The sequence below is a fragment of the Fundulus heteroclitus genome, chromosome 9 (genome assembly GCF_011125445.2).
Source record: "Fundulus heteroclitus isolate FHET01 chromosome 9, MU-UCD_Fhet_4.1, whole genome shotgun sequence".
In the NCBI taxonomy this organism is placed as follows: Eukaryota; Metazoa; Chordata; class Actinopteri; order Cyprinodontiformes; family Fundulidae; genus Fundulus; species Fundulus heteroclitus.
The window spans coordinates 555,721-569,149 of NC_046369.1; the positions used below are offsets into that span (position 1 = coordinate 555,721).

Consider the following 13,429-nt stretch of genomic DNA (forward strand, 5'->3'; position numbering starts at 1 on the left):
AGTTTGAAGGCAGGCAAGCTCCTCATCAGAGCTTAGATCTTCTATGTCCTCCATGCTGTAAATGTAGAAGTCCAGTAGCTCCTGATCTGTGATATCAGAGCGTGTCATCATCAGTAGAACGGGACTTCATTTCACTCTCAAAGCAGGTTGGAAATCTGTGAGGAAAGATGCAAACACAGACTCTCTGGACTGTTTTATCTGCTGGGGGCCTTGTTCCAGAGGCTGCTTGGACACTTTAACAATCCATTACTGCAGCTGCTGGATTCAGGAAGCTGCATCTTCTTCTTGGTCTCATTGTAAATGTGAGCAGCGCCACCTGGTGGTGCTGATTGGTAGAGGAATAGCTGAACGGTTGGAGGTGTTTGTCAGAGGTCTGTGATGATGGAAGCCTCTCCCTGGTTTGTGAGTCTGAGCTCAGAGATCAGATCTTTGATTCTTGGTGAACTCTTTGTTGAATGTGATGCAGCTTCTCCTTTTTAATGTTTGTATTTCTGGATCTTCCAGTGTGGCCACAGCAGATTTCCACAGGGCTCTTTAGTGTTTCATTCCTCCATCTGTGTGGGAGAGTGTGGATGGAACAGGGATTCAGAGTTGGTGTGTTGTAAAAATCCAGAGAATAAAAGAGGAGAGCAGACAGACACCTGGGGTGTGATGATGATGATGATGATGATGATGATGATGATGATGATGAAGATGATGATAACATTGCTACCTGCAGTGGATGTAGTGAGGACAGTTGGTGGCGCTGTAGCACAACTCATTTCTCCAAACAGAGGAAAAGCTCCAACAGAGAGGAGAAAGGAAATCCCTCAGTAACAACCTGAAGAAACAGCCTGAAGCCTAAAAGGACATCAGGAAACTAAGTCAACATTTCTGGAAGCTCCAACTGATTTAATAATCAGCATTAAAATACAATCAATCTAAACACTGACGTGGATGTGTCCAAAAATTGGACTGATAGGACAATGTGTGTCTGAGAAACATGGAATGTCCATGTTTGCTGCTTGTGGATGGAATTCTAAACAATAATAACCGACGTCCCAGAGTTACTGAATAAGGCGACGGCGGTGATGAAGTTCCAGAACTTTTATTGAATAACAGAGCAGACATCACATAGATGGAAAGTAATCGCACCCCAAGGTCCCGCTGCAGTCTGCGTCTGCCCTATCTCTTCCCCTCCTCGCTTTTGGCTTTCCCTAATACTCCACAGCAGCCCCGCAGTTAGACAAAACAGAGGCAGTCTATCTTAGATAATCAGTATTCTACACAGTAACTCGCAAGCATTGACCTTGCAATCAGCAAACAGTGGATCTCATACACAGCCATCATGTCTGCAAACCTCCTGTATCCAAGTGGCGTGAGGCCATGGTGACTTCAGAATAACATTCCCAGATCACTGCTGAAAGAGACTGATGGTCTGACCCCCCTCCTCCTTTCAGATTGGAGCCTGCTGGAGTCCAATGGTTGACACCAGGTCTGAGGAAGTGTAAGTGTGTGTTTCATTTGATTCATGACAACAAAGCAGCTCACATTCAGGAGTCATCAAGTGTCAATAAATGATCAATAACTGCAGCTGGATTGTCTTTGTTCTCTCCATCAGATTCCTGTCAACTCACAATCGACACAAACACAGTGAGCAGAGAACTCAAACTGTCTGAAGACAACAGGAAGGTGACACGTGTGAAGGAGCTTCAGTCATATCCTGATCATCCAGACAGATTTGATGCTCCTCAGCTGCTGTGTAGAACTGCTCTGACTGGTCGCTGTTACTGGGAGGTCGAGTGGAGAGGAAAAGTTTATATATCAGTGAGTTACAGAAGAATCAGGAGGAAAGGAAACAGTGAAAACTGTTGCTTTGGATGGAATGATCAGTCCTGGAGTCTGAGCTGCTCTGATCGTCATGGTTACTCTGTTTGTCACAATGACAGACGAACACAAATCTCCTCCTCCTCCGTCTCCAACAGAGTAGCAGTGTATGTGGACTGTCCTGCTGGTATTCTGTCCTTCTACAGAGTCTCCTCTGACTCACTGATCCACCTCCACACCTTCAACACCACATTCACTGAACCTCTGTATCCTGGCTTTGGGTTGTTCTGGTCCGGTTCTGGTTCCTCAGTGTTTCTGTGCTGATTGAGTCTAAAGAGTCTCCTCCTGTCAGAGAAAGCCTCTCCCTGTTGAACAGATAGTTCAGTCTGTTCATGTCTGTCTCTTTCACTCAGAAACATGTTTTCAGATTCATGGATTCAATCTGTTTCTTTGTGAAACTCTTCTAAATGATTCCTTGGAAACTTCTTCCTCTTCCAGTCCTTTAAAGATGGAAGCTGGGATTATTCCAGGATCCACATGTTGTTTTTCTGCCTGTTTCCAGTCAAAGCTTCACTCTGAATATCAGCATGTTGACTTTCTCTCTTGGTTTTTTAATTTCATTCATGAGTCAGATTTTATTGAAATGTTGGGCAGTTTTTCTCAATCTCTGGACATTATCTGTTTCTGTCGGCTCCTATTTTTCTAAACACTTTAGATTCAAATGTTAAATCTTCCTTTTGTACATTTGCTGCAGTTCATGTGTTTTAATGAGCAATAAATAGATTTTCTTCTTCTGTATTTTATTTGCTGCTCATTCTCTTCTGTTCCTCTGATCAATTTTCAATATTTCAATAAAACAAATGTTTTTTTTTCTATCAACACTTTTGACTTTTAAAAAGTCCTAATTTACAGCAAAATATTTCCATCATCTTTCTGACATGGTTTTAAATTACAGATTTTTGTTCTTTAGTTGAATAAATCAGCAGCAGAAACTCAAAGCAGTGATGAAATGATATTTCTGCTCCATCTTTCCAAACCTTGAAAGCACTGAGAATGAAAGAAGAGCCGACGCTGACAGTCTGGGACTAAAATCAGCTTCTTTACTTCCTAACTGCTGACTGGACAGACTGAAGACCAGTTTTTCATTTTCTAGCTAAACTCCTGCAGCACCAAACCAGAAGCTGAACAAACACCAACAGAACCACATGGAACATTTCCACATCACAACTTCTTCCTATTCTGGACTTTTATTTTTACACAGGTAACGCGTGAACGTGCACACAGAGCCGCAGCGTGCACGACGGCCTGCTGCTCCTCTTAAAGGGACAGTCCCACATTTTCAGCTTAAGGGAGCTGTTAGTGTAGCTTAGCACAAAGACTGGAAGTGGAGGGAAACTGTTAGAGCTGCAGCAGAACAGAACCGCTTTGGTTTCTGTTCTGGGATCAGAACATCAAGTTAAAAACTTTTGGAGCGTTTAGAAGTTGGATTTTATTTGTTAAACGGGTCGGTCACTGTGCAGAACCGCTGAAGGATCCAATATTCCTGATGGGTTGATCAAAGCTCCAGGTTCTATGGAGGACCAACTGCAGACTGGAGGTCCCAGAGAGGACACCGGTCATGTGACCACATAAATTCAGCAAAGATCCATCAGAGAGGAGTAGCTGGTTCCAGCAGCAGTTTCTCTGAAGTTCTGCTCATTTCAAGCTTCCAGATGCAGATTTTATTCCATGGGACTTTGTGATGCTAACCTTCAGGATTCTTTGCTCTGATGGCTCTCAAACTCCTCCGGTGGCTTTTCACTGCAGCCAACCATGGACTGTGTCATCAGCCCTAGCCTGCCTGGTAAAGCAGATGTCCGGGACACGTCACCTGTGAGATGGGCAGAAAGGACGTACCTGAAACGGTGGCTTCTGGGACTTCTCTCTTCAAATGACTGTTTGCACACTTTTTAATTTCACCGTGAGCTTCTTCCCACAATCCTGCATATTGTGCTGTTTTTTTTTTTCTTTTTGTCGTTCTGCAAATTGGCTGCTGGCTTTCTTTTTCTTTTTTAACTTGAATATTTCCCATTTTACTTTAACATGACTGAATATTTGTTAGGGAATGCACTGTATTTCCCTATCTGAGAAGTTATTTTTCTTCTGCTCTACAGCTTAACTTTAAAAGTTATATATCTTTTCATATTTGACTGAATTGCTATTGCTCTTTTATTGGATTTGACCACTTATTCACTTAATCACTTGTTTCTTTGGAAGGCACCTCTTTTGTCCCCTACTGGTTCCTACGGAGGGACCCCAGGGAGTTAATTCACCTGAAAACCTCCTTATGGGCCTTTATCGTTGGCTATTACCCAGTGAGAAACCAGACATGTATTAAAGGACGGAAGGACACTTAGAAAAAGAAAAACTCCAAAACACGGGGTTTAAAAAGGTGACCAAAGAGGAACAACTTTATCTAAAATGAAAAAGAGCAGATACCGAAATCAGAAGCTTATAAAAAGATTGTCAAAGTCTGAAAAGGTGATAATACTAGAAAACAACGAGAAAAGGCCCGGCCTAAAAGCTCTAAGCAGATTTATATCAGAGTAAATGATCATGATTAATATATGTGGAGGGAACTAATACATGCAATAGATGTCAGAGAAAATGAGAAGATCTTTATTATGAGGAGGGCAGTTGCTGGTGTTTTACTCTGCAGGCCATAAATGTGATTTCACCTCTGCTTCTCTGGACGGCTGTTTACCAGGCCTGCAGCTGACCGGCTGGACCGGGATTCCAGTCGCATCGCTCAGGAGTTTATTAATGTTTCAGGGTCGGCCATGTTTCTTAGAAACTACTCTTATGCAGAGAGATAAAAGATAACGGCTTCATTAGAGAGTTATGTTATACTGGGAATAACAGACTTAAAGAAAACTGTAAAACTTGTTTCAATCATAAGGATTAGATTTCTGTGAACATTAACTTGCTTCATATTTGATATTGTAGAAAAGGAAATTCTGATGTTAGAAAGAAAACCGTAGGAGATGAGCACTTGTGTTGAAATAAATCTGCGTAGTCCAGCAACTCTTGACCTGAATTAGAAATATTTCAGAAAAAGATTTTTGGCTCCAAAGAACACTAAGCTATGGTAGACTTGACATGTCAGGTTAGAGTTCTGTGATTTTAATATTATTAATGAAAGGTGGTTATCTAAAGTGGGCTGGTCTGAGGTGTGACACTCCAGGGGTAAAAATGAGTCCCACTCCACCCTGGTGGTCACTTCCACGGCCCTGGTGGAAGCAGGCTGTAGCGGCCCCTTGGTTCCCAGCATGCTCCTCTGCTCCCCTACATGGAGGACCTCTGCTGGCTGCAGGCTTACTCTCCTCTGTTGTCCCCTCAGCTTGTGCTGGGATGGAGCCAAGCCAGCCTATCACATGTGATTGGGGATCCTCTCCAGCCTTTGCACTGGTGATCGCTGACACAGCAGGAAGAGCGTTGACCTCTGACCCTGAAGAGAGAATCACAGAGAAACTCCTCAGAAATGCACGCATTACATTACAGATATCAACATATTCTAATTCAGTATCAACACAATAAGCAGATTGACAAGCGAGACGTGAAAAATCATCAGACGTGTCTCTGATTTTGTGGTGGAAATGACCCGGTTTGGGCCCAGTTTCAGCTGTACGGCCGATGGACTCAGCAGGTTTTGTGGCAAACGTTAGTTTTAAATAGAAAACAATCTGCTTGCTTCAGTATAAATTAGTATAGTTAGAAAATGAGGACGGCTGTTATAGTGCAACATTTATTTCTTATGTCTTAACACATGTTCTCTAATCTAATTAGATCATGTGAAAATGTAATTGTTCTTCATCTGTTCAATTTATCCTTTTGTTGCAGACGGATACATTTAATTTTTTACTCTATTAAATCAACATTTTGCATGTTTTTCTGTGATGATCATCTGTGTTCTGACTGTCCAGAAACAAACAATGAAGTGAAATTTTCTGCAGCAAAGTGTTGATCAGTTCAAAACAGGAAATGACAGAACTGGGTTCATGGATTTAGGAAGTGCTGCGATAAAACGGCTCCTGAAGGTTCAGATTTAGGAATCATTTTCATTTGCTGCTTCCCTTAAACTTCAGCAGATTATAACACAAAGTCACGAACAGTGTGATGAGTTACTTTAAAGATGATCTAATTTGCTTCCTTTAAACATTTAGGATAGGATTGCACAAAATCTATTTTAGATAGTGAGATTTCACTTCCTTAGTTTCATGTTGTTTTAAACTCCTTTTAGAATGAGCTCGCGGACTTCCTGTTTGCGGTAAGGCGTATTCTGTCACTTCCTGTTGTTGCTGTGTGAACGACGGAGCTTTGCTCCAGGCTCTCTCGCTTTTTATCTTTAAACCTCTTTGCTGTAACATCTGTTTCCAAACATAAGCACTTTTAAAACATTGTCTGTGGCTGCTCATCACGTTTGGGAACTCCTCGTGTTTCACACGGTTTGTTCTTTGGCGTGATAATAGGGCGTTAGCCTAGCTTTAGCCTAGCGTTAGCCTAGCGCTAGCCAAGCCTTAGCCTCATAATGGCTTCTCCGTGTCTGACTAAGTCTCCTATCTGCTGCTCTCTGTGTCAGATGTTCAGTTATTCCTCTGCCTCCTTTAGTGATGATGGTACATGTAATAAATGTAGTGTTTTTGTAGCTTTGGAGGCGAGGGTGTCAGAATTGGAGACCCGGCTCCGTGCTGTTGAAAAACCAGCTGATAGCCGCTCTTTTGCTAGCGCGGAGCCGCATAGAGTAACTTCACGTAGCGAACCTAAAGCAGTAGCACCCAGCCAGCCTGGTAACCAGGCTGGCTGGGTGACGGTTCGTAGGAAGCATAGCTCTAGATTACAGACCCCAGATCACCACCAACCCATCTGCGTTTCTAATAAATTTTCCCCCCTGAGCGACAATCTCGCCGAGGAGCCGACCTTAATTATTGGCAGCTCCATAATAAGAAATGTGGCACTAAAGAAACCAGGGACCATAGTTAAATGCCTACCAGGGGCCAGAACAGGCGACATAGAATCCTACCTAAAACTACTGGCTAAGGATAAGCGTAAATACCGCAAAATTGTTATTCACGCTGGCGGTAATGACACCCGGTCACGCCGATCAGAGGTCACCAAAGTTGGTGTTGCTTCGGTTTGTGAGTTTGCTAAAACTATGTCGGACTCCGTAATTTTCTCTGGTCCCCTGCCTGATCTGACCAGTGATGACATGTTTAGCCGCATGTCATCATTCAACCGCTGGTTGTCTAGGTGGTGTCCAGAAAACGACGTGGGCTACATTGATAACTGGAGAACTTTCTGGGGAAAACCTGGTCTGATCCGGAGAGACGGCATCCATCCTACTTTGGATGGTGCAGCTCTTCTTTCTAGGAATCTGGCCGGATTTATTAGTTCTCCTAAATGCTGACAACCCAGGGTCCAGACCAGGAAGCAGAGCCGTAGTTTAACACACCTCTCTGCAGCTTCTGTACTGTTACCCACCCATTATCCTATTGAGACGGTGTCTTTCCCACGGCCAAAACTTAACAGATCAAAAACTGATCTAAAAGGAACAAATCATAAAAACCTAATAAAAATCAATATGGTTCACCTTGAACCTAAAAATAAAATAATAAAATGTGGTCTATTAAATATAAGGTCTCTCCCTCCAAAGACTTTGTTAGTTAATGAATTAATTTCTGATAATCAGATTGATTTGTTTTGTCTCACAGAAACCTGGCTACAAGAGGACTACGTTAGTATAAATGAGTCAACCCCCTCCAGTTATTCAAATTTCCACATTCCCAGATCTGTGGGAAGAGGAGGAGGAGTGGCAACTATCTTTCAGTCTGATTTATTAATTAGTCCCAGGCCAACTAATAATTACAGTTCTTTTGAACATTTAACCCTCAGTTTCCCTCATCCAAACTGCAAAGCAATAAAACCTCTTCTGTTTGTTGTTTTGTATCGTCCACCAGGCCCTTACACTCAGTTTTTGGATGAGTTGTCAGATTTCTTATCTGATTTGGTGTTAAATACTGATAAGGTTATTATAGTGGGTGATTTTAACATCCATGTTGACACAGAATGTGATAACCTTAGTGTAGCCTTTAAAACTATCCTAGATTCAATTGGTTTTGCTCAAAATGTGCATGAACCGACGCACTCTCGGCTCCATACTTTAGACCTTGTGCTGACATATGGCATTGATTGTGAAGAATTAACAGTATTTCCTCACAACCCTGTCCTGTCTGATCATTTTTTAATAACATTTGAGTTTAATCTAACTGAATTCTCCACCCCCAAAAGAGGGTTCCATTATAGTAGATTTTTATCGGATAATGCTGTATCAAAACTTAAAGAGTCTGTCCCCTTCTTAATATCCTCAGTATTGCAGAAATGCCCTGTAGATGGCAGCATTGCTGTTTCTTCCCATTCACAAATCGATACCTTTGCTAACAATGTGACTTCCTCATTGCGTTCTGCATTAGACAATGTAGCTCCCTTGAAAAAGAAGGTGATTATTCACAGGAAGCTGGCTCCTTGGTTTAATTCAGAGCTGCGTTCCTTGAAGCGCAATGTTAGGAAATTGGAGAGAAAATGGCGCTCTACACACCAAGAGGAATCCTACTTAATCTGGAGGGACAGACTATTGTTGTATAACAAGACCCTCCGCAGAGTTAGAGCAGCATATTTTTCATCATTAATTGAAGAGAATAAAAATAATCCTAGATTTCTCTTTAGTACAGTTGCCAAACTTACCCAGAGCCACAGCTCTGTTGATCCATCCATTCCCTTAGCACTCAGTAGTAATGATTTTATGGGATTCTTCATAAATAAAATTGATGCCATTAAAAATAAAATAATTGGCATCCTCCCAAACATGATTACCTCGTCCTCAGTAAGTGAGGCAGCATTGGAGGAATCTTTAGAATCTGCGCAGTGTTTGAACTGTTTAGAAGCAGTAGAGCTTTCTGAGCTATCTAAAATTTTAGCTTCATCTAAACCTTCTACCTGTATGTTAGACCCAATCCCAACCAAGTTGTTTAAGGACATATTCCCTTTGATCAGTGGCACTATTTTAGACATGATTAATCTATCCTTAGTAAATGGATATGTACCACAGGTTTTGAAAGTAGCTGTTATTAAACCTTTACTTAAGAAACCTTCTCTTGATCAAGATGAGTTAGTAAATTACAGACCAGAACTTTGTGAACATTTACAAAGTAATGGCCTACTTGAGGAGTTTCAGTCAGGCTTCAGAGCTCATCATAGCACTGAAACAGCTCTGGTGAAGGTCACTAATGATATTCTCATGGCCTCAGATAATGGACTTGTGTCTATACTTGTCCTGTTAGATCTCAGTGCTGCGTTTGATACAGTTGATCACAATATTCTCCTACAAAGACTTGAACATACTGTAGGGATTAAGGGGAAAGCATTAGGCTGGTTTAAATCTTATCTGTCAGACAGATTCCAATTTGTTCATGTTAATAATAAATCTTCCTCAAACTCTAGGGTCACCTGTGGAGTACCACAGGGTTCAGTCCTTGGACCAATTCTCTTTACTATATATATGCTTCCGATAGGCAAAATTATCAGACAGCATGGGATTAATTTCCACTGTTATGCTGATGATACTCAGTTATATTTATCCATAAATCCTGATGAATCCAATCAATTACTTCGACTGCAGTCATGTCTTGATGACATCAAAAGCTGGATGACTTTAAATTTCCTGCATCTAAATTCTGACAAGACCGAAGTTTTAATCTTTGGGCCAGAGTCCTCAAAAAATAAACTTCTTAACCAATCACTTAATCTGGGTGACATTAAACTGGCCTCTGGTAATAAAGTAAAAAATCTTGGTGTTATTTTTGACCAAGACATGTCATTTAAATCCCATATTAAACAGGTTTCCAGAGTTTCCTTTTTTCACCTCCGGAATATCGCCAAAATTAGAAACATTCTGTCCAGGAGTGATGCTGAAAAACTGGTCCATGCATTTGTTACTTCAAGGCTGGACTATTGTAATTCTTTACTATCAGGAATTCCACAAAATGCAGTTCAAAGCCTTCAGCTGATCCAAAATGCTGCAGCAAGAGTTCTGATGAAAATCAACAAGAGGGATCATATTTCTCCAATTTTAGCTTCCCTTCATTGGCTTCCTGTTAAATCAAGAATAGAATTTAAAATTCTTCTTTTAACGTATAAAGCCCTTCATAATCAAGCTCCATCATATATCAGAGCTCTGATTACCCCGTATGTTCCTAACAGAGCACTTCGCTCTCAGACTGCAGGTCTGCTGGTGGTTCCTAGAGTCACTAAAAGTAGAATGGGAGGCAGATCCTTTAGCTATCAGGCTCCTCTCCTGTGGAACCAACTCCCAGTTTTGGTCCGTGAGGCAGACACCCTGTCTACTTTTAAGACTAGGCTTAAAACTTTTCTTTTTGACAAAAATTATAACTAGTGACTCATGTTACTCTCAGCTACCTTTATAGTTTTACTGCTATAGGCTTAGGTTACTGGAGTATATCAGGATCTAATTTTCTCACTATATTGAGTTCTACTGTTCTTCAATTATGCATTATGTGTTGTCATTTCTGCTTTAACTTTCTGTTCTCTCTCTTTTCTCTTCATAGTAGGTACACCTGGTCTGGCGTTCTGTTAACTGTGACATCATCCAGAGAAGACGGCTCACCCGCTATTACCATCTAATGTAGAACAGATTACTAGATCAATGTGAGCTTCTGTGCTTTTTGTTTCTCTTGTTGTGTCTCTGTTCTGTCTTCTGTAACCCCAGTCGGTCGAGGCAGATGACCGTTCATACTGAGCCCGGTTCTGCCGGAGGTTTTTTTTCCCGTTAATGGGTGGTTTTTCTTCCCACTGTCGCTTCATGCTTGCTCAGTATGAGGGATTGCAGCAAAGCCATGTACAATGCAGATGACTCTTCCTGTGGCTCTACGGTTCCCCAGGAGTGAAAGCTGCTTGTCGGGACTTTGATGCAATCAACTGGTTTCCTTATATAGGACATTTTTGACCAATCTGTATAATCTGACCCAATCTGTATAATATGATTGAACTTGATTTTGTAAAGTGCCTTGAGATGACATGTTTCATGATTTGGCGCTATATAAATAAAATTGAATTGAATTGAATTGAATAGAATGAGCTGTTTTTTATTTTATGCAAATAATGTTAATGTTGCCCTCAGAGAAGCTTGCATACCTATACTTAAACATAGATTATTCTATTACTGTTATCTAGGAATAACAATCTGTAGGAATAATAATATGTAGGAATATTTAAATTTACTGAATCTTGTGCTTTAACTGCTGCATGTTTAAGGTTTGCAGCAAAAACATTTCATTTGTCCTGCCAAAAATAAATCATTTTACAACACAGTCTGTTGTTCTCCACTGAGCGTGCGAGCCATTAGTGCATCTTTATATTCAGTGGAGAAAATGCTTTTACTTGTGGGGTTTAAAATAAAACATAGAGCCTCAACCTGGAGCTTTGCTGGACTCTCATCCTTTGTCCTGTTATGAGTATCAATATTTCACTTATTAAGAACTGTATAAATGTCATGATATTGTCTTGGATGAACCCGAACCCGGACACAGCACACACACACACACACACACACACACACACACACACACACACACACACACACACACACACACACACACACACAGAGCTGGTTTCCAAAGGTTTATTGAGACAGCAGGTAGTGGATGATGAAGCCAAAGTCATTTACCAGATGGAGGTTGCAGGGGTACAGGAAACTGGCAGGAGAGAACAGACCGGAGCAGAACCAGGAGACGAGCATGAACGAGACAGGCATGGTGTTCAGGAGACTCAGACGAATCGGCAACGAGGACAAACTGAAGGTGAGTCTTATAGTGGTGAGAGCAGGTGGAGCGAGTCCGTGGCTGATTGCATTCCTGTCAGGTGTTCCCAATCAGGACTGCACTGAGGAAGGGACGAGGAAGTGTTCAGAATGCAGCCTTCAGGCTGCATCATGACAATAAATAAAATGGTGTTTATGTATTACTTTGAGTAAAACTGTGTCCATGTTTAGCTTACAAAATATATTTCACATGTATTATTCAGAAAGAAAAACCTGTAAACTGATTAATGGTACATTTGTGATTGATTGCAATGATTTTTTTCTTATTAATTCTGCATCTTAGGAAAAATAGGAAAAAGGGAGGCTGACTTTCACACTCACTTCTATGTCCTACTGGCACCAGTAGATCTGGTAGAATTTCCTGGTTTATGAAACTATTTTTTCTGTCTACAAGCAGAATTGGACCTGCTGCTGGAATGAGAAGCAATGTGCTGATCTGAGGGACCTTTTAATGGTTTTTAGCTACATTAGGAATAAATGCTTTGCTTTTTTACTGAACTAAGCACCATGGAGCAAAAGTGAACAAACCTTATGGCCCCAGTTTATTTCTAAAAGATGGATCAGTTAATTTTCACATCATGATGAAAATCCATGTGGAAGCTCCCAAAGAGGGTTCCTACTGGTTTCTATCATAGCCAGAGCTTTTAGATTTACCTGTAGCTCAGGTGAAAACCCTTCTGCTCTCTGTTCCTGATGATGACCCTGGTGATACTCATTAGAGTAAACCTTCACTTCACGTCTTGCTGGGTGAATATCAGTGATTCCAGCTAACAAGCAGCCCATGCTGAGTCAGCATTCAGCTTTTCCATCTCACTTCAACCTGGGGAATGCTGCGCCACACGTTGCTGCACCCACAGACATATATACGTAGACGCGTCATAGGGCGCAGGTTCGCACGTCAACGTCACCGCCATATTGTATGTGGCAGAAAAAAGTTGAGTTCTGTTATTGTGAACGTGGATCAGAGAAGATGCCTCATTCCTGTGCTGCAATAAATACACACACACACACACACACACACACACACACACACACACACACACACACACACACACACATATATATATATATATATATATATATATATATATATATATATATTTGTGTGTGTATGTGTTATGAATATAAGGATCAATTTGTTAAATCTAAACATTGTGGTCTTCATTATTTCATAAAACCGTGTCACATGTGAACCTTTAGGAACAGACTTTTTGGCTGAGTATTAAAGAGGTAAAATTAATAACACGAGGAAAAAAAGTCCTAGGTCAATAAAGTAAAAATAAACAAACAAACACAAAAGTGATAATGTTATGATAAAAACATCATATTATGAGAATTAAGGGGGAACATTTCCAGAATAATCACAGTTTGAGGAATTATTTCACTCCTGGAGTAATAGGGCCAGGTTAGATTATTTTAAATATTTTTATTCTTTAGGAGAATAAATTCAGGAGAATGAAGCTAAAGGGATACAAAAATAAACTTGTGATATTACAAAAAAAAATACTACGAATACAAAGTATATTCAGAGATTAAAGTCCCTCTGATACTGTTTAAGTGACTGAGTAACTGCAAATTTGCCACATTTAAGATGGCGGACGCTCTGATGCATCGCAGCATAGGCAGAACCCGCCCAATGACGCGTCTACTCTTATATTACGTCTATGGCTGCGCCCTCTCCTTAATGACACAGGA

General features: G+C 40.9%; 1 protein-coding gene across 1 annotated transcript in view; it reads left to right on the forward strand.

Moving 5' to 3' along the window:
* Positions 1–13,429, forward strand: part of LOC118564225 (NACHT, LRR and PYD domains-containing protein 12-like) — a 159,958-nt gene that overhangs the window by 76,209 nt on the left and 70,320 nt on the right. Inside the window, exons 10-12 of the mRNA XM_036141639.1 lie at positions 539–556; positions 6,092–6,112; positions 6,361–6,384. Coding sequence (XP_035997532.1) covers positions 539–556; positions 6,092–6,112; positions 6,361–6,384 — 63 coding nt within the window. The remainder of the gene's footprint in view (positions 1–538; positions 557–6,091; positions 6,113–6,360; positions 6,385–13,429) is intronic.